The 24988-nt window shown below is 51.6% G+C and overlaps 5 protein-coding genes across 5 annotated transcripts; 1 reads left to right on the top strand and 4 right to left on the bottom strand.

Moving 5' to 3' along the window:
• Positions 1-358: 358 nt before the first annotated feature.
• Positions 359-1723, bottom strand: AtWU_02152 (putative C2H2 finger domain protein; the record flags this gene model as incomplete). The annotated part of the gene is made up of 1 exon (XM_035497266.1): positions 359-1723. One exon carries the CDS (start codon positions 1721-1723, stop codon positions 359-361), a length of 1365 nt encoding a protein of 454 aa, XP_035353159.1.
• A 3235-nt stretch (positions 1724-4958) lies between these two features.
• On the bottom strand, positions 4959-9727 carry AtWU_02151 (pleiotropic drug resistance family ABC transporter; the record flags this gene model as incomplete). The annotated part of the gene is made up of 5 exons (XM_035497265.1): positions 4959-5382; positions 5437-5900; positions 5950-7443; positions 7549-9061; positions 9150-9727. 5 exons carry the CDS (start codon positions 9725-9727, stop codon positions 4959-4961), a joined length of 4473 nt encoding a protein of 1490 aa, XP_035353158.1.
• A 2852-nt stretch (positions 9728-12579) lies between these two features.
• Positions 12580-18207, top strand: AtWU_02150 (putative Rho guanyl nucleotide exchange factor; the record flags this gene model as incomplete). The annotated part of the gene is made up of 3 exons (XM_035497264.1): positions 12580-17088; positions 17154-17423; positions 17476-18207. The coding sequence occupies 3 exons, from the start codon at positions 12580-12582 to the stop codon at positions 18205-18207; spliced, it is 5511 nt and encodes a 1836-aa protein (XP_035353157.1).
• An 876-nt stretch (positions 18208-19083) lies between these two features.
• AtWU_02149 (GTPase-activating protein) lies at positions 19084-22874 on the bottom strand (the record flags this gene model as incomplete). The annotated part of the gene is made up of 4 exons (XM_035497263.1): positions 19084-21337; positions 21384-21735; positions 21792-22710; positions 22764-22874. The coding sequence occupies 4 exons, from the start codon at positions 22872-22874 to the stop codon at positions 19084-19086; spliced, it is 3636 nt and encodes a 1211-aa protein (XP_035353156.1).
• A 532-nt stretch (positions 22875-23406) lies between these two features.
• Positions 23407-24650, bottom strand: AtWU_02148 (uncharacterized protein; the record flags this gene model as incomplete). Its single annotated transcript, XM_035497262.1, has 2 exons — positions 23407-24339; positions 24414-24650. 2 exons carry the CDS (start codon positions 24648-24650, stop codon positions 23407-23409), a joined length of 1170 nt encoding a protein of 389 aa, XP_035353155.1.
• Between the last annotated feature and the right edge of the window lie 338 nt (positions 24651-24988).

The following is a 24988-nucleotide window of genomic DNA, read 5'->3' as shown; positions in this document are numbered from 1 at the left end:
AAAACCAAAACCATGTAGCTCAGCAGTCCCTTGCTCCTTTCTCTCGATATGTATGGGGTATTGTGCAAAACCAGGGGAAACCTCAAAAGGGTCCAATAAACATGACATAAACATAGTGAATACAGGATATCAGTCATCAATCATCATCTCAGTCAGTCCGCGCACATAGATGTGCAAAATCCATAACCAGTCCGAGAGTATTAAAAGGAAGTAGCAGAATAAAACAAAGGAAATAGAAACGAAATAAAGAAGAAGCCCAGAACTAGAAATCAAAAGGCTAGAGAAGAGAAAGAGGAAGGCGGGGAGGGGCAGCAGTTGGATACTTTAGGAGGAAGCAGTAGTAGCCTTCACTTCAACTTCACTTCTCGCAAAGGCCGACCAACTTCCACTGCCCATCCACTTGCCGAATGATGTCTTCTTCAATTGCCCATTGGCGCAAGAAAGTATCCTCGGCTTCATATTGCGCGTCACCTTTCTCGTAGTGACGGCCAACATGCTCCATTCGATCATTCCATTCGAGGAAATGCTGTCCACAGAAGCCACAGGTGCTCTGGGTAGGTGGTTTGCGTTGCTCATGCCAGCAGCGAGCCCGAACAGCTTCAAGGGTCAGCTCGAAATCATCGCGCTCTTTCTCAGTTTCAGGCTTTTTGCTGTTGCGCCCAACCCAGGGAGCGTGCATGCGTCGCTGGTGTTGAGTGAAGAGATCCTTTCGGTTGAAGTCGTTAACGAGATGTGTCTCGTTAAAAGAGGCACAACTGTTGTTCGCGTCCTGACCCTTATTCTTGCTGAGGTTGTCCAGACTGCAGCGTCCGACATCACAACGGTAGAATCCAGGTTGGATGTGCTGCGAGGTCACATGGCGCTTCCACTCGTTCTTCGAAACGAAGGTACTCTGGCATCCATAGTGGGAGAAACTGCAGATGAAAACCCGGCTGGTCTTTGTACCATCCTTCTTACCGCTGGTTTTGGTAGAGGCCCGAGCTGCGGAGGTAGGTCTTGCTTTGGTGGACGTTTTGCGAGGTCGCTTCTTGCTGATGCGGCCAGTGTTCGTGCTAGATAGCTTCGGCGCCTTGAACTGATTGCCGGAAGAGCTGCAGGCTTCTTGCTGAATCGTGGTCTCTGCGTATTGGCAACTCTTGATGTCACAGGAAGTGTCAAATTCATCGTGTTGGGGAGGGCCGTTATAGCAAAAGGTTCCGCCCATAACATGCTCCGAGTCTGTCTCAAGTTTGACGATAGGATCGGGGTCGGGATATACGTGGGAAGGCGCCAGCAGACTGTCAACGTCTGTTAGGGCAGATGGGGAAGAACAAGATCCGAACCCCAGTGGCGGGAGTGCGACTTCATCGCAGGTGTATGGAGGAGACATATAGCATCCCATGCTGAACCAACTCGGACTTCCGGTGGCGAGACTGTCTTTTGTTTCTGGGCTAGAGACGAGTTCATTGCTCCAAGGTGAGCCGAAATCAGAAGAAGCAGCAGTCAATGAGTCGGTGCTGTGAGGTAAGACCGGCTCGTTTGACCACGACATGGATGGGGCGATGTAAGGGTTCTTCATAGGTACGTCGACAGGAGAGAGATGGAACTGGAAGCTTGAAGGGCGTTGGATAGTCGTGGGGTCCGAATAAGGCTCGTACTGACAGGGAAACAGTTCATAATCCTGGGCCAGATCGTCCTTGGAGGATGTATGCGGGAGGTCTGAGAAGGGTTGGAAGTGGGCCATTATGTATAAGCTGCGATGTTGTGCTTGCTTTCCAAGGATCCAAAGCTATGCCAGCTGAAAAGTCGCTGCTTTATAGCAACAGAAACCAGAAGCAGTACCTCTTCAGCTGGGGGTGCCATGGTTATGTACTGGCCTACGAGGGCGGTACACGCGATGGGTCACTGCGAACCGAGAGGAGCGTGGAGTCAAGGCCATTGTTGAGCCGCATCGACTGAACAGACTGAGCCATTATTTGTCGAGAGCATCAGGTTGGAGTGCACCTTGGGAAGCCGGAGTAGTGCGCCCCTGCAGCGACGGCCGACAATCTTCTAGGCCGGGCGTCTGGATGTCAACCTACTCGAATCGGCCAGTCATATTTCGCGATTTTGGGAGAGGTCCCCCCTTTTTGGTTTTTTTTTTTTTTTTGGAAATCTCTTTTTCCAAATTTCTGCATTTTATTTTACGATCCTTGATGCAATTTAATTTTCCTTACTTTCCAGGTGGGTATCGATTCCGCCGTGGAAGGTTTGAATGGCATCGTCGTAAGACGGCGTCTCTGGGCTGCAAGGATGGTAGCCCTCGTGTTTGGGGATTGACAGAACGGCGGCATCCACCAGAGGAAATGATCGATCTGGGCCAAAGGTTGGGCCTGTCTCCAGGCCTCTCCGACCGTCCGACTCCCCGAGAGAGCCGCAAAGACGGTGAGTGCGCCAACATTACATTCGCGCTTGAAAATTGTCTTTTTGCCAGTCTCCGGCGTCAGACTATTTCCACACCCTCGTGGCCTTCGAGCCCAATTTCACGCATCCACATACCATCGTCTGATTGGCCTTGCTGCCCTCTTGTCTCTTGCCCAACACACCCAGAGAAGGGCCGTTCAGCCTCAATGATAGGCAGTGTTGGAGTTAATACTGCATTAGTCGGGCAACGGAGGGAACCACTAACCACCACAGGGTTTAGGGGGCCAAACTAAATACGGGGCCGCCGCGGGTCAACTTAGCGAGGCGTTATCATCGAGCTCGTCTGATTGTGAACCAACATTCCGAGTCATTCGCTGCATCGTCATCCTCGCTCTAATTCGGTGTCGTGGTGCAAGGATTCTCAATCAGGTAATGGTCGACGATTAGCGGAATCCTGATCTGTCCATAGTTGGTTGCCTCTTGCCCAGTTGTTGACCTTTTCCAGGGCACGGTTTGGCCCTGTCGCCCTTGCCCGCACGGCACTAAGCCCGCGCCACGCTGTTCCCCGACACACTTCTGGAATGGTGCACCGAGAACTCAGGAAAAATGACGATGAGTCTTAACTGTTAACTGCTGATCGTGGAAGACACCTGCGGATAGCCCCTGGGGTGCCACCCGCCCAGGATAGCCGCTTAGAGTCTGACAGCTCATACCGTTAGTAGTATCTGGTGGTGTCTCTCGTTAGCACCTTGGTCATCCTCCGAGCTGGGATTCGTTATCGTCGCTTTGATGGTAACGTATCACTGAAAGAGTGTCGACCCACTTCCTACTACCCCTTTCCTGTCCATTATCTGCTGGACTACGGTCGTTAATGGGGATGTACGGACTACGGAGCAATGTGCATCTTGTGGACGCAGCTGCTTGAGTCCACTTAGTGCCTATTTTTGGGGGCCGAAAAAAAATCTACTATGACACCGCTCGATGATCATGGGAGTACTTAATCTCTCATAGGACAGTTCGTTAGGGACGAAATTAAACATCGACGATTATGGATACACTACTTTGGTACTACGGGGTAGCGTTTGATCGAGTCATAGGCCGATCTTGTGATGAGCACCAATTACTGGCCAAGGCACAGTTGACTAAACAAGTTAACAATGCCATGTCGCATCGGACTTGATCCTGGCGATTAGTTCGAAAGTCGTTTGCTGTCATCCCCGTCAAAACTCTCAGACCAGCGTATCAGGCCTGGACAAAGTCGCGCTACACTCTGGCATGCTGGACAACCAACATCGGACACACACACCAAGCGGGATATTTGTGTGGCTGAGGCGCGTTGGCTGTGCCTCGAATCTGCCTTACTCCGAAGAATTGATTCGACGTCCGCCCATCTGCCATGAAGTCTTGCAAGGCTTCTTTCCATCGAACCCCGGTTTCCGACAGCATTGCCAAGTGGTCAAGACTTCTCTACCCTCCCGCTCATGGGCATCGACGATGATAACATCGATTCTTTCGATGACCAGTCTTCTACTAATGCGGAAGGGGTAACTAGTGCGGGCGAATCCCCGACCATGACTGCAGCTCCCTCGCAGCTAGATAGCAAGTGTGGTCGGAAGCTTCCGGGAAATTACTCCAGAGAGCCACATGATCGCGCGGTTAACTCCAGAAGTCAATGGAGTACGTAGTAGTTACTCTGACTGTAACTCTTACTCAATTGAGCGGACTAAACTAATTAACTAACAACCACAACTAATCCACTCTGACTCCGACACTGAGCGACACGGATGAACATCCCTGCTCCTGGGAAAGCTCAATCAGTAACAATCCCGTAAGGTAATGTATCGCCCGGAATCTTTGCCTGGTGCGACGGTAATGTTATGCATTTCAACCATTCCCCGGGGAGGCGCTCTTTTTTTTACTTCCCTCTCTTGCCCAACCGGGAATATCCCACCATCGATCTATCAAGTTTATTCATTCAGCGCGCCCGGGCGAACATCCTTCCCATGATATGTTTTGTTTTGGTCTGGTCTGGCCTGGTCTCGGTCTGCATCTCACTCAACGCCCACACCCGCCCGGGCTGCGCTCTGCGCTGCAGGCGCGGGCCCTCGGCTCGCCGCATGCGTGTGCACCACAGCCCCAGTGACGCCCTGGTGCCCTCACATGTATCATGCGGGAATATCTATGTACTCTGCTCTGTACAATTGAATGACATCATGGGCATGGCAAAGCCACAATGTAGAGTTTTGTGCGATGGTGCACAATGTGCCTTGTTGGGGTATTGTTGTATTGCTTGCGTCTAGACTCTGGTGGATGTTACCCTGGGAGTTATCTATATGTGTAAGAGTGTGAAAGTATGAGAATATGATAGTGTGGTATTCGTACTACCTCGTAGATAACATAGTCTGAAGATTACCGATGACTTTCCGACATTTGAAGGAGCTAAGACTAGTAACCATGCAAGCAAAATACCCCATATCTCCTCTACTGCATAGTAAGATGATCTAGCTCTGCCATACTAAGCCTGACTTCTTTGTCCCCTGAGATCTTAGACCCTTATTTCCTCTCCCTCCAGTAGCCTACTCGTCCTTCTCCTTAACCGACTTCTTCTTCGGCACGCGCACCAGCCAGTACAAGAAAACTGCTGCGATGGCGTTAAACACAATGAACGCGAAGAGAATACCCACATTACGCCACCGGTCCGAGTAGCTCATGCTCAGCGCGCTTAGATACTGGTCGGTCTTCGAGATCGAACACACGAGGCATTCGGTGTTGTCTTCGGGATTGAGCAGAGTCGCTTGGTAATTACGAACGTAGGTATCAAGATAACTGGAGCAATTCTGTCCCGTTGGAGGTGGGATATGCAGCAGCTCTATATCGGAGCATTCGACGTCGTTTCCTGCGATGCCTACACTCAAGACAGAGGATACCAGGTAGGTGAAGGGTGAGACCCGGTACATGAAGATCCAGAAGCGAGGAAGGGCAGATGGGGTGGCCAGGACGCTAGATTCACAATGGTCAGTCTTCCTCACAGACAAACGATGCAGTATGACTTACCCGTTAAAGATCAGGCAGAACGAGAACAGAAGTTGGGCGACGTTGCTACCTGTATCCGGTTGCTCGATGCCGGCGATAACCATGGAACTGAATGTTGAGGTGAACACCATGAAGATCAGGACGAGAAGAAACATGGTTCCACCTCTTTCGGTGACCGAGTCCGTTGGAATGGCGTTGCGGTATAGGCCAATTGGATAGTACCAGCAGAAGTACGCCGGAACTGCCATCAGTATGTTCCAGGGCAACTCAACCAGAATACTGGCTAGCATGAACGCTACCCAAGAATATGTTTTGGAAGGCCTTTCGCGAACTTCATACAAAGCTCGCTGCCTTGCGAAATATGGCATCATCTGTTGCACCAAGTTGGGAAAGATGACCAATAGCATGAAAATAGCGAACATCTCGTTCTGCAATCCTTGAAGACTGTTCGGCTCTCGCCAAAACGTAAAGCCAATAAAGATCGGCTATGGTGACCTGTTAGCTCCGCATACCGTGAGGACACGAGATACTTACTGGGATAACGCACATGGCAGCCTTGGAGTAGATGTATGAAGGACTACGCCAATATTGTTGGAACATCCGCTGCAGGCAAAGGACAAACTGCGCCCAAAGAGGCATGGCAAACGCTCCATATCCCACCATTCGAGGAGGGGGTGGCCGTTGCAGTAGTTCCTGCTTCATCTCGGCAAGGTCTAGGCGTACCTGAGCGCGCTCAGGACTTTGATTCCACACCTCCGTCCAATCGCGGTCAGCATGGGATCCTGGAGCAGCTCCGATTACTTCCAACATCCACTCGGCAGGGTTAGCGTTGGGCGGACATTTCACAGAGCCCTTCGCCTCGAAGTACCTTATCAAGGTCTCCATATTCTGGCCAAGCTCTCCAAAGTACACCGTCTTACCACCTTTTGCTAGAAACAACAGCCGATCAAACTGCTGCATGAGGATCGCTGATGGTTGATGAATGGTACATAAAATCGCTTGCCCGTGATCTGCTAGCTTTCGCATGAGGGAGCAGATAGACCATGCAGTTTGACTGTCAAGTCCCGAGGTGGGCTCATCAAAGAACAGAAGAAGGTCAGGCTTGGCCGCGATCTCTACTCCGATCGTCAACCTTTTCCTCTGTTCAACGTTCAACCCCTCACCCAAAACCCCGACAATGGCTTCTGCGTAAGCTTCCATGTTGAGCATTTTGATTACCTCCTCCACGTACGCAAGCTTTTCTTTTCGCGGTGTCGTAGCTGGCTGACGAAGCAGTGCGCTGAAAACAAGGGCTTCCCGCACCGTGGTTGTTTCCAAGTGCAAATCCTGCTGTTGGACGTAACCAGTCTTTCTCTGGAAAGAATCATCCCGCATCCTTCCATCAATTAGCATATCCCCAGTAACCACTCCCATGGTTACCCGATTGGCTAATACATCGAGGAGAGATGTCTTCCCGGCTCCAGTTACACCCATCAAGGCAGTCAAAGTGCCTGGTTTAACCCATCCATCCACATGATCTAAAATCCTGCGTGGCTTCCCTTTGACCTTGATATCGTAGCAGACATCTTGCCAGTGAAAGATGGATGTTTGTTTGACAATTGCGGCTGTATGGTCAACATTCTCGCCATCGACAGCGTACTTTTCTGAAGTCGGGTAGCTTTCCACATCACCGACACCAGGGATTCGTCTTGCAAATGCAGGGATCTTCCCGCGAGGAAATACCAGGATCTCGCCTTTCGAAGGCTTCGCGCGGACCAGCTCACTGCTAATGATGTACAGTGCGAGGGAGAAGAACAGGAAGCCCAAGAGAATGCCATAGTTGCGCCAGAGGTGCGATTTGTAGTATTGGAAAGAAACGTTCAGGTATCTGTCGCCATCAATGTAGTCTTGACCGGCTACGGCACCATTCTGGCTGCAGATCTTGGAGCTAATAGGAGCATTTTCGTAGCCTGGTCCCGAAGGTACATATACTGCGCACGGGAAGCGACGCTCACTGAATTCGTTAATCATGAGAGACTCGAAAGCATACTACTTCACTGTTAGCGATGGTCATAGCGCTCGAGTAGTGCTGATGTCGAATTGCAAGCAAGGTATGGGTGTTGTATCATTGTCCAGCTATATGGGCGCACTTACAGCTATTGGGTCCAAGTAATTTAACCATCGAAACCATGGATGCATGTTGCGGACCGGAATCGTGAAACCCGTATATATCACGAGAATCAGCATGAATATCGAGGAAGGTACCATGGCCTGGGCCATAGATCGCGAAATCGCTCCCGTCCAGCGGAAGATGTTAGACATGGTCAAAGTAGTTGTCACGGAGAATAGGTAGAACACGAAAAAGTGCCCAGGGGTACGGCGTAAATTAGACATGAAATAGAGAAATAGATTGAATACCACTGAGACGATCGCTTTCGAGGGGAGATCAACAATCATGGAGCTGATTGCCTCTGCCGATGGATGATAGAGAGCATACTTATCATGCTTCTCCACTATGGGTCGTTGCTGCCATAGAGTGAGGATCTCGAGCGCGCTTGCAAATCCATTCAACAATATTGCAAAGAAGATCAGTGCTCCTCGTTGGAAAAAGCTATCTGTCGTAGGTCCAAGGTTGTAGAACACGCTGGAGATAACCAAGGCCATGACACTATTTCCGATAACACCAGCCAAGGTCATACTCATGTCACCCTTGAGACGCTGGAAGCCCCTACGAAGACACAGCCGAACTTGCATAGGGTATGATAGCGTGTAGGGTGATTTGGCCCGTGTCCTTTTGGCCTTTTCAGCCGCGCGAGAGCGGTTGAATTCTTTCAACTTTTCACCTCCGAGAGGGAACTCATGCTGAAAAGCCTCAATGTCAGCGAGCAGCTGCCTTCTCTCAGCGCTCGCTCTCCATCGCGCAGCAAACTCATCAGGGGTGCGAGGTACCAAGCGCTCATAGCCTTTGCGGACCATTCTTTCCGTTGGACTGGTCAGGGAAGTCAGGAAATCGGCAGTGGTTTGTCTGTCTGGACAGTCAAATCCCATGTCAATGAAGAACTGCCTGGCATCCCCGGAGCGCCCGAAATATATTTGCCGGCCTTCATAGAGAACAATGACCTTATCAAATATATCATAGATAGCTTGGCTGGCTTGGTAGATTGCCACAATTGCGGTAGACCCTGTATAGTCCGTGGAAAGCCGCAACTTCCGGACGAACTCCAAGGCCGTTGAGCTATCCAGACCGCGCGTACTATTGTCCCAACATTGCAAAGGACAACCACACAATATAGTCTCAGCTATACTGACACGCTTTCTTTCCCCTCCGGACACTCCCCGGATGTACTCATTACCCACCCGCGTGTTTATGGTGTGGCTCAAACCCAACATTGCCATAACAACATCACGCATATGGGTTGCGTACTGCTCTCTGGTAACACCCGGGAATCTGTTGGATGGTGCACGAGCATGCGCCGCAAAGTGCAACGTATCCCCTACCGAGAGTTGAGGGAAGTGAATTTCGGTCTCTGCTTGGTAAATGACTTCACCCCGGAAACGGCTATGCATTTCATCCCAGGATATACCCTGATACTGAATGTCGGTTCCGTGGTCGAGCCATAGGCCGTGAGTCTCGCCTGCGATAGTCTTGAGGAAGGTTGAGCAACCACTATAAGTATCATCCGTCAGAAACATGGACTGCATAGGAATCGACACGGTGTAAGTGAGGGGCCGCAAAGCAGCACTGCATCAATTACCTTCCAGGACGGCCAAGCACAACCAGCAGCTCTCCGCTGTGGACGTATCCCTCGAAATTACGAAGAATATCAATCCTGACTTTCTTCCCATAACCGAGCTTTTCGCGAAACCAACCAAAACCTTTCAGCCACATGTTTGCGACATTTGCCTGGTAATCAGCAGCGGTTCCGTAGCCGAAGACATTCATGTTCCGGAAGGAGACACCGGCTGTGCGGCGAGGATAGCGATCTGGATCACGCGAGGTAATCCTGAGCAAGTTTTTCGTCCACTTTTGCGAGTTGAACTGCTCCGAATTGGGGTCCAGCTCGGGGTCGCTAGTAGGATCTAGGAAGGTATTTGTGCCCTCGCCGATGCCGCTCTTGCTAGATAAGTGTGAAAGGCTACGCGCCAGTGCATTAATCGCCTGCTGATCTTCCCTTCTGATGCTGTCTTCCGATTCTAAGCAAGCGGAATCTGAGCTCTCCGTCTGCCCCCCGGAGGTGAAGGCCGCGCGCATCGAACTTTCCAGCTCCGAGCCCACCGCAGCGGTGATAGCTCGGGTCCCAAAGGGTGCAGGGGGTGCTGGCTGGTTAGCCATGACAAATGTCAACAATCTGGGGTTACGCAATTCATAGTAGGGCACCAGAAAGGCAAATGAGCAACGGTAAGACAAGACACAGAGATGCAGGAGGCACAATCAACAACAAAAGAGAAGGGCAGGAAGGAAAGAAGGACCGAGGGGATGAGTCCAAGGTGGTCAGAAATAATCAAAGGGGTCCTAAAGTTTCAGTGATTCAATAAGGTTCGTTACCTGGTACATTGTCGATGGTCTCGAAACCCGGAAGACGGAAAGCCAGCATCCGAATTCACATGGCGTCAGGCTCAAAGAGCTACCTGATCCTTGTCTGGTGATGCAGGCCCGTATCCGCTGAAAGTTAGTAGATTGAGCATTCAGGTACACACGGACTCTCCTTTCCTTCCCCTGATCAAGATCAACCCTATGCTGTTGAACTGTTCTACTACGACGTCATGATCATCTCCTATCCATGATGAGCTCATGAACAGAAACAAGGGCATATATGAGGTAGCTTGTGAATGACTCGTCGGAGATTCCAAATAACAAAAGAAGGTATTTTTCCGGTTCCATCATCAAGTCGTATTCATCATCAACCTCCATTCGGTCATCGTTCATTATCTCAGCGTCACTTCCGCGGAAGGTTCTCAACGCCGGTCCTGATTGGATGCGTATTGGATGCGTATCTTCGGGTGCTTTTTAGCTCTGCATCCGCCAAACCCCACCGTTACCCCGGATCTAAACCCTTCCGAGCTGTCAGATTAGTTACCACGGATGATGGTGAGCCACTGCCACTCTACCATAATACTATTCCCCCTGTAGATGGGACAAGGAACTATGGATCGCTTAGGGATGCCTGATATTTATTGCTCTATAAGGTTACAATTCCATTCCATTCCAGGCTGTCCGTGCTTATTCATCGGCCTTGCGTTTGTACCAATACCACCCCTCCCCTAGTCAGTGTTGGAAGAGATGCCTCTACACCTAGTACCAGTCTCTCAATCATATGATGTTAGATCAAGCTGGTATTCGGAAGTATAGAATTCCGAATCCATCAGTGACAAACATCAAGCAGGTAGCAAAGAATACCCGCCACTGTTAGGTCCGATCATTGGAAAAGGGAGCTCATAGTGCTAACATCACGGTCAGATGTATTTATCCTCCTTTAATAAGGCCTAAGAATCAGGTAAGGAGTATCAAACGGACTGCTCTGATAAAGGATATGGACTATAACAATGCTCCTGGTAGTACAGCATTGATATACATCATGGAATTTTAGCTGTTCCTGAACATAGTACACCAGAAGTCGCATTAACTATCAAGGTTTGTTGGTAGTGCACCACTGTAGAAGCTACTATTATTATGACTAGAGTGGGTAAGTTTCAGGTTGAGACTTCAGCTCATGGCATCCTTGAGACTGGAATGATGATTGTGTTCTTAGTTTTACTACTTAACTATTATTAAATTCAGGCTATGAATAAGACTCACTATTGGTAGCTATTTATAACTGTACGTAGCCCTTATAAACTTTCTGTACTAATGTTTGTGTTACCCTCTTCACGCACTCTCTGACTCTCTGAGGCCCACACGTACCAGTAGTATGACAGTTTCTATATATATCTGCATCCTCGCAGTTTACTATCCGGAGGAGACAGCGAGATTAAGGCAAGGGTTTACAGTATGTTATGAGTGTCATAATACGAACCTAAGATTTAAATCAGGTGAACTACAAGGTAAAATACGGACATAAAGTTGATAAGGATGTGTCGATTCTTGACTCCAAGGCCATTTAGTCTCGTGCTCGGCTCGGGTAAGACTGAGCCTCCGCCATACTTAGCCAACTACTATGTACTAGCACTGGAAGCACTGCAGTATCAATAATAATGGTATACGCTAAGATAAAAAAGACTGCAATTGCAGCATTTTGCAGCATTTTGTTGTCAAGCTAATGGCTTGCTTGCTGTGCAATGGTACAATTTGTGGTGACCGCAAGCAAACAAACGCCGCGGATTTGATGTCCGGATCAATCAAGATTGCGTGGAAGTTCATTCAGTCTCATACCATAATTTCCAAGATTGCCACGTTTTGCCGAGTACGAGGCGATAGATAAGTATCTTCCATGTAAACTGGCTGGACCACTCGCATTCTCGCCGACAATCAGGCATACAGGCATGAAAGACCCCGTTCAGCATCAGGCATAGAAGATGGGAACTGACCGCCTACCCAACAAGCACAGCGAATTAACTGCTAGTAGTAAGAGTTAGGAGAAGAGGGAAGTGTCCACCGGCACAAAAACAACCACCAAACGGACTGACGGACTGTTACTCCAAGACCAGATCATCAATCCTCCCTCTCTCTCCCTCTCTCTCTCTCTTTTTCCCTCCGTTAATCTTTCACGCCCTTCCCCACCCCCTTTCCCCTCCACCTCATTCTCCCCCTCCTTCTGCCTCCTGGCCCTACTACTTGGTTTCAACTCGAACCATATTCTTTCCGACCGTGGGACATCCCCCTCCCCCTTGTCTGCTGGGGTATGTCTAGAGGTGGATCTCTTTTCCCCGGACCTCCTTGTTAATTGTGGTCGGCCGACGTCCGGATGAGGCTCGACCTCCTATCGTTACCAACAATCCACTGTTGGTGGTAACTGGTCCTACGACTAGTTCCTACATCTTATCTCGTGGTGGTAAGGCTGGCCTTGATCGGATCGGGGCTTCCGGTGGTCTCTGTCGGTGTCTTGAAGTGAGCCGATCTATCTTCACTCAACCCGGGAGAATTATTCCCAGGCCGTCCGGAGCCTCGTCTTCCTAACTCTCCTTGTCGCGTGCAGTCATCCTTGTCCAACCTGCCGTCCACTGCCCGCTGGGCCTCCTTGAACAACCATGGCGCATTACCAGAATGGCTATCCATCCTACAATCAACCGCCCGGTTCCCCACCGAATCCCACCCAGCACAACCGTTATGATCTCTATCCCACCCAGCCGACGAGCCCACAGTTACGAAGGATGCCCAGTTATAATGTGGGGGACGACGCGGGTCTCTTGGGCTCCCCTAATTCCCAGAACGCCAGGTCCACCGAGGCGAATGCTCGCTATCCGGGCTGGAATGCACAGGCAGAGGGTCAATCGAGTTACAATGTCATGAATACTGGACGCGATGACTACGCAGACCCTCGATACGCGCACGTCCCTGCGCCCACTTCGCCTCAGTTGTCGCGCGCCCGGGCTTCTTCGCAATCAAGTTATCAATACCAGTATACCTCGTCGGTTCCGGCTGCCACATCACCTACCCAGCATGCATATAACCCTCAGCAATATGCCTTGCCCCCTACACCATCACAGCAGCAGGTAGGCTTCAGCCCGCTGGCATATACTGGGCCCAGCACATCCTATAGCAGCGCAACAGCCACCGGCCACCAGCCTTATAATCCAGCCGCCTACCAGCCTGCTAGCTTCGTCGCATCCCCGGTGCAGAGACAGCCCACCAGCGCTTTTGCACATGCTCCCCCTACACCCCAAACTTGGGGTCCTCCCCACCCGCAGTTGCCGCCGCCTCCACCTCCTCGGGGACCGGACCATCCATATGGAAGCCGCCCCTCCCCGCAGTATGGAAATGCTTCGCCAGGTATGCAGTACGGGTTCACAACTCAGCAGGCATCATCCTCAACCACACTCTCATCCGGCTCTTTATCCTATGGCACAGCATCACCTTCTGCAACTAGTGCTACCTATATATCTGCCAACAGCTCTTCTACTGCTGGTTCTGCGAATGTTGCAAGCCACCCCTACGCTGGAGGTGCCCAAGTTCCAACCTACCTGCCGCAGTCGCCGCCTCACCCTGGAGATGTCATTACTTCGTTCGATGAACAACCTCCTGCACCGCCAGCCCACTCGACACCCACTGAGGAAGCCTTCGGCAAGCGCTTGAGTTTGACACGTCCCGGATCAGGCCGATCCCTTCCAACACCGCCGATACATCCCTCTCAAACACAAATGTCACCGCGTAGAACAGACACTTTGACCCGACACCCGCAGTCGCGCCCGTTACCTGGCCCACCGATTGACGCGGATGTAGATTCTGAGCCCTATATGGCTGCCAACGGACATGGAAGCCGGGATAGTCGACCAAGTACTAGGCCTGGCTATGATGAGCTGATGCAACAGGTCGAGGCTGCAGTTGCGGATCGACGGACGGCTGGGGAGTCAGGCTATAGCTTGGATCCATCACATGTGAATCCTCACAGTGCATTGGTCCTGGAACCATCGATTAGCGATTCACCGGGCCCGCGGCTGTCCCCTGACGAGAGACATACTCACACTAATGGCAGCATCGCCACTGGCACCGGCCAATATGTGAACTACGATGCGTATAGCGATGATAGTGATGCAGAGGCTGCTGCAGGTCTAGCTATGCTGCAAATGGCAGATGAGGAAGACAAAGCACAAGCCGAACGCTTGCAAGACCGTGCGCGACGGGAGACGACTGCTTCTATCATAAGTGCATACGGATCGCGGTCAGAGAATCGCGTACCGTCTCCTCAGCAAGACTGGCAGCAGGATGAGTTGGGGTCATATGGCGAAAGCTATCGTCGTGCTTCGCAATATGACGAGGCGGATCATTACGCAAATGGCCATAATGATGATGCTGGCCATCCTAGGCTTGCGCCCTCTTCCGGCTCTATGAGAGGTTCTAACCCCTTTGCAGACGGGCATGAGGAGTATTCGGATGATTATGACTACCCGCCTACAGCGCTCGATGAATCTGGATATCCGTACAATGACATGCAACATCATGCACGAGTGGACGCTGGTGGCACCGGGGGCCTGTCGGAACCTGGAGCGTATGGACGCCGGATGAGTTTCGATTACGGTGATGAGACCGACGGTCCCTTCTCCGAAAACAATGGTTTGCAACACTCGGGAAGTGAGAGCTCAGGCAGGGGAGAGGAACCTGGGGACCTCTTCTTCCATCCTGGCATGCGACCACTTCCACCGGCTCCCGTAGAGCCGGCAAGTAATCCGAACTTAATGTCGCATTTGATGCCGGCAGGGACATACCGGCATCACGAGCAGGGTGATGGGCGGGGCTCTACCCAGTATACATCTTCCCAATTCCCTGTTGCTCCAGATTCGTACGCTTCTTCGACCGTGTCCAGCCCTACCCAAGTTCCACGGTCGACTTCTTTGTCGAGTCATCCAATTGGACCTCGTACTGACCCCCCTATCAGATCGAAAACCGATGCAGACCGGGCGAAGTATAAACAGCAACAGGAGCTATTACGGCAGCAACAGTATGGCGCGCTCAAGCTTGACGTTTCCCCGGATGCTGCTGCTGCCATGACGCTTGATCTGCCCACCATCCCTGCGGGACGCCGTAAGAAGTTCAACCCAACAAAACTGTCTTCAGAACAATTCCGACGCTGTACGGAGCCATGGGCGTTAAGCTCCATCCTAGCTTGGATTCGCGAGCTTAGCGAAGATGAGACGGATCTAAAGGAACATGCGATTGTTGAGGCAATTGTTGCTTTGTTCACCCACAAAGTACCGACGATGAACATGGCCGATGCGGAAACTTTAGCCGCACGGGTAGTCAAGAATATGCTGGCGGAGGGAGCCTTGGTGAAGGATGAAGAATGGGTCAAATTCGGCACTGGAACGTTGTCAGGCGTTCTATTTCAGATAACGGGCACAGGGTGTTACTCCTCCCGCCTTCACGAACAGGAGGCCGAAGTGTTCGGACGTTGCTATTCGCACCACTGCATGCGCACTTTGAAAAAGGTCAATCTCAAAGCGCAGATGATGGAGCCGGAGAAGAAAGCAGAAGACTGGGTGACTTTTTACAAGGTCCCCAAGGAGGTGTGGGAGACGCACTCCAAGAAAGAGATTGATCGACAGAACAATTTGCACGAGATTGTGACGACCGAAGATTCTTACATTTCACAACTGGATGTTTTGCGCGAACTCTATCGGGATCAACTGGCAAATATGCAACCGTCGGTAATCGCACCGAAGCGCCTGAACCGGTTTTTGAACGATGTGTTTGGGAAGGTGGATGCCGTCAAAAAGGTCAACGAAGACCATCTCTTGGCTCAACTCAAGTACCGGCAGAAAGAACAGGGTCCATTCATTGCTGGATTCAGTGATATTTTTCGGGAATGGATCCGAAAGGCAAAGATGGCCTATGTCGACTACGCGGCAACATTCCCGAATGCCAATTACGTGGTGCGCAAGGAAGCAGAGAGGAACGTTCATTTCCGGCAGTTTCTTAGCCAAGTTCGTGACCACAAGCTGTCGAATCGTCTCAGCTGGGACACGTACCTCAAAGCTCCCATCACTCGTATCCAGCGGTACACCCTGCTCCTCTCGACAGTGCACAAGAACATGGTCAAAGATTCCGAGGAAAAGACAAATCTCGCACAAGCGATTGATGAGATCAAAATGGTGGCACTTGAATGTGATCATAAGGTGGGTGAGATGAGTAGGAAGGTTGATCTCATGGAGCTTTCTACCAAGCTCCAGCTCCGTCCTGAGATGAAGAAGGACGTTGAACTCAACCTGGAGCATCTGGGCCGCGAAATCGTCTTCCGGGGAGACCTGCAGCGGCCAGGGACACGAACAAGATTCTTGGTGGACACTCACGCCATACTCTTCGACCATTACTTGGTCCTTGCGAAGGCCTTCACAGCTAAAGACACGTCGAGATCTGTGAAATATGAGAGCTACGATGTGTCCAAATTGCCAATCCCCATGGATCTTTTGGTTCTTGAGAGCACCAATGATGACCCGGTCGTGAAGTCTGCGGTCCGCGGAGTTGTGGCGCAATCACCAGCCGCCGTTGCTGGACGTGGTGCTGCCGGCGGGCCTTTAACCCATACCGCCAGCGGCAATTCTGGCAGCTCGGGTAATTCGAACGGAGGCAGAGCTCTGGTACCTGCCACGGTTCTGGAGAGTTCCAAAGACGATAAAATCCTGTATCCGTTCAAGGTCAAGCATCTCGGGAAAGCAGGAACCTATACACTCTATGCTTTTTCGGCCCAAAACAGGCAAGACTGGTGCGACAAGATAACCGAGGCGAAGACCAAACATGCTGCCGCCTTGTTCGCGCAGAATGCGGAGCCGTTCAGGTTGCGTGTTCTCGCTGACACTGCATTTGGCACCTCCGACAACTCGTACATCCCTACTGGTGTAATTATTGACGGGACGCCTCTGGATCGTGCTATTAAGGACGTGGAAGAGCGGTACCATGGCTCGCCACGGCCGGCGCCAGTTTGCCGGACTGGCGTCCACTGTGCCACTGTTTTCCAGCAGCCCCCTGGTCGCATGAGATGCGCCATCGGCACTGACTATGGTGTGTATGTTTCGGACTACAATGACCCTCGTGGCTGGACTCGGGTAAGTAGCTCTTTGCAACCCCATGTGTCGTGTACACACCGTCCTCATACTAATTGTGCTTCCAGGTTATACCCATTGTGCGCGTGACACAAATTGCTGTCTTCGAAGAATTCAACGTGTTCCTGCTCATTGCAGACAAATCGCTGATTGCTTACCACCTGGATGTTGTGTGCCCTCCGAGCGGCGTTGCAGCACAAGCAACAACGGATTCCTCACGTCGGGCGCCGCAGAAACTATCAGGCAGTCGAGAAGTAGGTTTCTTTGCGGCAGGGCACATGAAAGACCGGACTTTGGTCATGTACAAGAAGCGAGATGGGTTATCGTCCACTTTCAAGGTTTGTGCTGTCGTCGCCTCCCACATTGTTTCGCATACTCATCGGTCTACAGATACTTGAACCAGTCGCGCAAAAGTCGTCGAGCAGCAGAAGCCGCCTTTTCTCTCGTCGTTCGCAGACGGAGTTCTTTCGGGAGTACGATGAATTCTACATTCCCGCCGAGAGCTATGGCATGAATCTCTTCCACTCTTCCTTGGCGATCTCCACTCAACGTGGTATCGAGATTCTCACGATCGACAAGAAACATACGTGGTCGGTCCCCGATTTCCGATCCGAAGCCCCTCCTGAAGCGCAAGCCCATCTGAGCAGTATAGCCCAGCGGATTGGTGCTCTACGCCCACTCGGCATGTTCCGCCTCAGTGACAGCGAGTTCCTGGTCGTATACACTGAATGTGCAGTGTATGTGAACAAACATGGCGATGTGTCGCGCAGCGTGGTCATGGAATTCGTGGGACATGCCCACTCTGCATGCCTCTACGGAAGGTTCCTCATCTTGTTCAATGATGACTTCGTCGAGGTGCGTAATGCGATGAACGGCCGCCTACGTCAGGTAATTCCAGGCCACGGTGTGGTCTGCCTCGACGATGGCAGCCACATGCCGGGTTCTGGTGCAAACAGCATCCCTACAAGCACCGGAGGTGCTGTCAATCTCTCCAGCGGGTTATCCAACGGTGCTTCTCTGGCAAACAATGGCCGCACCGTGAAGATATGCATGCAACATCCCGAATACGAGCGAAGTCAATTGATTCTCGAGTTGATCGAGAACGAAGGGCAAAAGGACTAATTCCCTTACTCGCGTGGCACTTGTGCGGAATGTCCTTCCTACCTAAGCCAGCTTACAGCTTCCTTCAATTTTAACCCTTTCACCTTCTCCCCCTTACTATTTCAACTTCTCTCCTACCTCATTATTATTTATTTTTGACTCTATACCCCCATTTTTCCCTTCTCAATTTCATGGTGAATATATTTCCTTTCCCCATTTTCATGTTTCTTGCCGTACTCCAGGGCAGTTTTCTTTTTTTTGGGCCATTGAGTACGGGTTTGTTCGATCTTGTACATACATAGTTGGCATAGTCAGTCAGACATACATAAGATAGCCTCGCATTATAATGCATAAAATTCAGTTTTGGTGCCCCTTTCCTCACCTCATTCGTACGTGTAATTCAGGGTACTCCCTCTGTGAAGCTTTAACTACATTGCATATTGGAAACGCTCAAGGGACGGATTGGTCTCTTCCGGTAGTAGCTGTAGCATACATTCCATTCCAGTTTGCAGTCACCAGATCAGATGAAGCCTTGCTAGTGAATGGTTATACTATGTTGCTTGGTTGCTTACAGTGTGATTACACTACATTTTTTTATTAAGTGCAAAGTAAAGTAGATCGTTGTTTGTATTGCGGAGGATGCGATAACAACATGGTACATGCATGCATACATACAATGGATCTTCCAGAAACAATCAGCAGACGTCTAAACGAGGATAGACAGCAATTGTATGGGGTGATGACCGGCAGTTAAGTAACCAGTGGAATAGATGTAAAATCATGACACAGACAATGTAGGAGATAGGAGATAGGGCGAGAGAAAGATCTGAAAGAAGATGGGGTAGGAGAGCGGCGGGGGTGATGTGATTGATGGACGGTAGTGATGGGGGTGGGAATTTACGACTCGAACTCGACCTTGCTGATGACGTTGTGTTCGGCTTGACTTGGCTCATGGGGGCTCTGGGATCCTTGTGCTGTTGTGTGCTCATGTTCATCTCTATCGTCGAGTAAGGATGCATCATCCTTGCCACGCATGCTGATGACTTCGGCTCCCTCGAGCAAATCGCGATCTGCGTCTCTGACGCTTCGTCGCTCGGGGTCTGCGCCGTAGGCACCTGCGCCCCAGCTGGAGATGCCGCCGACCATGGCGGATGCGCTGGCAACGCCGCCGCGACCGTCGTACTCCTCCTCTTCGTCTTCTTCGTCGTCGTCGCGGTTGAGGGCGGTGCGCTCCAGTTCGCGTTGTGCTTCGTCCATTCTCTTCTTGACTTCGGCGGCCATGCGGATACCATCTGATACGATGTTGTCCAGAACTCCGCGGAGACCCTTGCCTGGTGGTACGATACCGCCTGAGGCTCCTGCCACAGATGCACCGGCTGCTGCGCTGGACTGAGGTTTGGGTACGCCGATGTTGGAGAAGGTGGTGAGGTTGGACGAGAGAGAAGCGGACGCCAAAGCTTGTAATCCATGATCGGAAAGGCGGAATGATTGTGGGAAGAATGTATCGAAGAATTGCTCCAACAGCTCATCAGCAAGAATCACCATGCGGAAGGTGGGAAGGGTGATGTGTAGAGGATTGTTCGGATCGAGCGCGGGGTTTGCGGATTCGGAGACGGCACGATTATGCTGCGTGTTGGACTTGTCTTCATTCGATTGCTTCGCTGGTGTTTCGGTTTCAGCCGATGCAGTCGATTTGGTGTCTTCATTCACATCGATAAGATCTTCTTCATCATCATCACCGATGCTGAAGGACCCAAGCTTATCGGCTGTTTCCTCCGCATCCGCCTGATCCTTCTGCTCTTCAGCTGCTCTGCTGTCAGGATGGCTGGGATCTGCGTATTCGAAACAACGACGGATGAAAGAGCTGACACTTCCCAAGAAACGTTCGTCTGTACTGAGTCTATCTGGGTCACGTTCACTTGTCTTGATGTCTTCCACAGACTGCGTGGGGGAAATAGCTCCGTCAAAGCCTCGCCGAGAAAGGAATAGAAGCGCCTCTGACATGCGAAGAATGCCTTCTCTATCAACCCGTCCAGTGCCCTCGTCATCGTAAAGGTCGAAGAAGTATTGGATGTTGTTCATGATGTCGCGAGGCCCTTTAAGTCTTGCAAGGCCGTTGACTACGTTTTGCAAGCTCAGACCTTCGTCGGGATCCGTTGCCCATTTGCGGAAAAGCCGTCTTGTGAACTCATGATCTGCTGCTTCGGGCTTGTTATTCCACAACGAAGAGGATTTGCCCCAGCCCTTCAGACTGTTGAAGCCCTGCTCAGCCGACTCCTTTCGTGACGGGGGCGAGTCCGCCACTGCCCATTTTGCTGTGGCCGCGAGGAATTCCCGGAAAGCATCATAATCCATGTGAGTGGGACTGGGACCAAGACCAACACGACCGACCTCTCTATCCACAGGAGGCCCAAGGATAGATGTTCTCTCAACCCGTTTCTTTTCCTGGCGCCTCTTTTCCTCGTCCAAGAGTTTCTGCCTCTGCTGATGGTCATAGAGAACCTCGTAGTAACGGTCATAGATGACGCCAAGATCATCCATGCTCAGCTTCTTACTGTCTGGCCCGAGGTTACGGATGGATGTCCGTTTGGCGAAACTTTCAATGTTCTCCAGGACGGCATCCTTGTGCTTTTCACGCTGTTCCGTAATCGTCTGGTGAGTGATCTGGGAGAATTCTTTGAAGGCGACAACCATAAGCTCCTGGAACCGGGTGATGGCCCTCAGCTTGGGATTCTCAGACCTCGGATGGGCAGACTCATCGAGGCGCGAGAAGTATGCCTTGAGGACGGAGATAAATGAACCATCATCCTGGATATCCAAAAGCTCCTCGCCATTGATCCGAAGGATGGCCAAGCCAACCTGGAAGAGAACCTTGGGCCCTTCGAGGAAAAATACGTCCAGTACACGGAAGGCGAAGACTAACGGCATGGAATTGATGTAGAGGGAAAGGAACCATGGGAGAGAAACAACGGATAGCTGCACATCAGACTTCGTGAGGTGATCCCAGAGCACGGGCATAGTTTTCTCGACCAGAGATTCAAACACTTTCTGATCGAGCAATGTGCCATACATTGTTGTGGAGTAGTAGCCGGGAAGGAGACGATCGCAAAGTACAGACAGCAGAAAGAAGGCCTGTGCCTCGGACATGTAACTGCAAGGGTCAGCTTCACTTCCAAAATTGGTATTGGGAAACAAACATCAAGAGAGCCGCAACGACAATGTTCATGGCCTGGCAGTATCCAATCTCCGCATTGGTCCAACTGTAGGCAGTGAGGACCCTCCGAAGGCGACCGATGCCTTCTTCGCTCTGGAAACCAGCATACTCAGGCAAGCTGCGGTTTAAATCTTTCTCGATCTCATCAATCGCCAAAGACTCCTGCCCAGAGAACTTCGAGAGCGTCTCGGCGTACAACTTCGGGGATCTCAGGCGAAGGTAAAGCGAACCCGACGTCACCTCCCAGATCTCGCCGCGAAGACGATTGGGCAGACCGACTCGGATCAATTTATGGAAGGTCGGCTGACGAATGATAGTGGCATTGCGACCATTCTCTACAACATTATTTAACAAGCGTCCCAATAAATAGCACTCGGGTTGGACTGCATACCTCTGAAATATTCCCCCCACAGTCTCATCTTACTGCGATCCCGAAGCTTGCGAGCATCACCGGGATAACGGAATATCATTCCCAGCCCGGCATCGGGTGGCTGGCGCTGTTCAGTTGTCTCGCCATTTTGGGCTTTAGACTTAGCACCAGACAGTAGGTATTCCGAGTAACAGTCGTTTACGACAACACGCAGGTTCTCAATTTCCTTCATACACTCGCGCAGTCCCTTCTTCAAACCATCGCAAAAGCGTTCGCAGGCCTGCCTGCTTCCAGCCAGCTGGATTGTGAACCTTTGCGGAACAAAGTCGGGGCTTTGCTTTCCGAGCGCACCATTCCATGTCGTCAACGCAAGGGAGAAGACATGGCTAAGACTGTTGAGCCGTTCCACCCTCCGGATGCAGCAGAGCGGAATAGTAAATCCATTTCCAGAAGGACCTGTGCCGTTCGTTTGACCGGCCCAATGGGTCGATGCCCCAAGACTAGCAGAGGGCGCGAAGCTGGTCGGCTGGGTCGAGAAACAGATGAACCGCTCGCTCAGATGGAGTCTGCCGGCATAACGGTTCCCAGGGCGCTCAACAAAAGGGCGGTTGGATTCTCCATGAGACGGTGACGAGGTATGAGGAATAGGGAGAATGAGCTCTGCGGTGATCTCTTGCAGCGGGTTTTGAGAATCGGGGAGGCGGAACTGCTGGCGAAACAGGGAGGCTTTGGACGGGTTGCGATCGGAGGAGGATAGGGTAGGAAGGGTGAAATTCGCCGGGTCGATGAAGGACTGGGCTTTCTGAACGAATGACGTCCACTGCATCATGGCGCTCGAGAAACTTGGTGCGGTGGCGTGAAATGAATGAACAGGCAGGTATCCTCCTGCGTCTGGGGTGAGTATCCGGCTGACGGCCGATTCGGACGGAAGCGGGAGCTGCTGGAGCTCAAGCGGCAGTCAGGGTTCGGCGAGGAAGATGCACAGAAGCCCACAAATGATTCACAAGAGGGATCAGGGTCATCGTAGAGAGCTAGCGCAACATCGTCCGGCGAGGGCTTCTGGCTGCGACAGACAGAAGAACCTGGGGCGATGACGGTTGGCATGGTAGGAAGAGGAGGGGAAGGTTGGCGGCGGCCGTTCCTGGCAGGCGGCCGTGAATATCCTCACGTGACAAGGGTCTGTCTTGCTCTGAAACATCCACGAGGCAGCCCCAGTGCAGCTACGTGCACCCCTGCTTTAGTGTAGGTGTTACTGTTCATGCACAGTGCTTCCGCTACGGAACAACTTATAACCATATTGGAACTACATAAGGAAACTAGTGAAGTCTGACTAGTAGCTTGGTACAGCCGACAGGGAAAAGCCGAGCGCGAACTATAAATCCCTGCGGGAAACCACCATCGAATAAGATGAATTTGAAAAAGAATTTTCAAAAGAAAAAAGGAAGTTGAAACGAGAGTTCGCTTTACAATATCACCTTGAATGAAACAACGAAAAGTTCAGAGATGTATTTGTTTTTGAAGGGGTGCCCGAAAGTCTTGCCAAATCCATCATTTTGTAGCAAAGATCAAGAACGGTGCAGTATCTTAATGTGCGGTATGAAAGGGCAAATGAGAGAAAATATTATTGAGGGTCGAATTAATTCTTGGCCGAAGATACTTCCTCAGCTACAGGCTCTTCATCACTGTACGCCGGGGGAAGCTCTTCAGACTCCATCATCAGACCCTGCTTTTCAGACACGGTACCCTGTTCCAAAGACTTCTTGGGAGTAGACCGGCGGAAACGCTGCCACATGAAGACCACAATCTGACCAACCAGCATACCAAGAGCGCTCGCGGCCAGACCAGCCAAAACACCCAGCACAGCGGGAACGACAATGAAACGGACCACGCGGTGGACGGTGCGTTCCCACTGGCCATGATGCATGTGGTGCATGTGGTGGTGATGGTGGGGGCGGTCAAACTTGTCCATGTGGCCGTGGAACCCAGCCTCCTCTCCCTCCATGGGCGGCATAGGCGGCATGCGCTCAGGGTCAAACTTGTCGTCGGGGTGGTGGTGGTGGTGATGGTGAGGCCGGGGCGGGGGAGGCATGCCCAAACCGTGAGGACCACCGCAGCCCTTCGGCTTAGGTGCCATTCCAAGCATACGGGCCTTGGCCGCTGCGAACAAGGCGCGCATCCGGTCGAACAACAGCTTCCTCAGACACTTCGGCTTTCCGCGGCATTGTTTCCAAGAGACGCGGTCGGGGGTCGCTTCTTCGATCTCAGTCTTGGCGATGTACAGCTCGCCGCTGCTAGGGTCATGGAGAAGCGTCAAAGCCACCGTATCCAAGGGAACGGGGCGACTGTCGAGGTCGAGGACAGTGAAACGCACAGCGACCAAGTCCATAGGGTCCTCAGGCGGAGTGGGCAAGGGCATCTCCTCCACAGCGTATCCCAACGGGATAGGTTCCGTTTCTACGCCATCCGACGCCCGGCGCTGAACGGCAGTGATGAGAGTGGGAGGTGGCGGAGGGAAGATTTGACGACCGTTGGCCAGAAGGAAGCCATTTTCAGTGGAGAAGTCGACCAACTGCAGCGACTGTTAGCATCCATGTCCCTTCACTTTTCCGACGTCGTACTAGACACCGGCTCGGAACCACTTACCAAAGAGGTTTGGAAGCCGTCAGTCCAGCTGACCTTCCCATCCTCGCTGACTTCACGGAACGGACATTCGGTGCAGGCAAGCTCAACCTGCTCTTTCTTGGGAGCATAAACCTCCAAAGGATGGAGGGGAGGGAAGTCACCCTCAGGGGCGACGGCTTCCTCGACCTCGGGGATAACGAGGAAGGCGTTGGCGCCGAGAGCGAGAACGCTCCCCACAAGGCACGAACGGAGGTGCATGGTGGCCGAGGCGGATCTAAGCCAGGCACCGATAAGACGGGTGAAGAGGCACTATAAACTAAAAACGATGAACGGAAGAGATCGTTTGGCGATGGGAACAAAAGTTATCGAGATGGAAAACGGATGATATCCAGCTGTAAAAATAAGAAATAGATGAATGGGGGGAATGCTTTGATGATATGGATTCCACCAGCGAGCGCTTCTTTGCATAGCCAGCCAGGAGGGGGGTTCAAAGGCGAATCGCGCATCGCCCGATTTCTTTCCTGATTGGCTGTTGATGGCGCGCGGGTGGAGCAGGTGACGCATGAAATTCCCACCGCCTGCTTCTTTGGGAGCAG

The sequence above is a fragment of the Aspergillus tubingensis genome (genome assembly GCF_013340325.1).
Source record: "Aspergillus tubingensis WU-2223L DNA, scaffold_3, whole genome shotgun sequence".
Classification (NCBI taxonomy): Eukaryota; Fungi; Ascomycota; class Eurotiomycetes; order Eurotiales; family Aspergillaceae; genus Aspergillus; species Aspergillus tubingensis.
The sequence above is the reverse complement of the archived record's forward strand: the minus strand, read 5'-3'. Positions and strand labels throughout refer to the sequence as shown.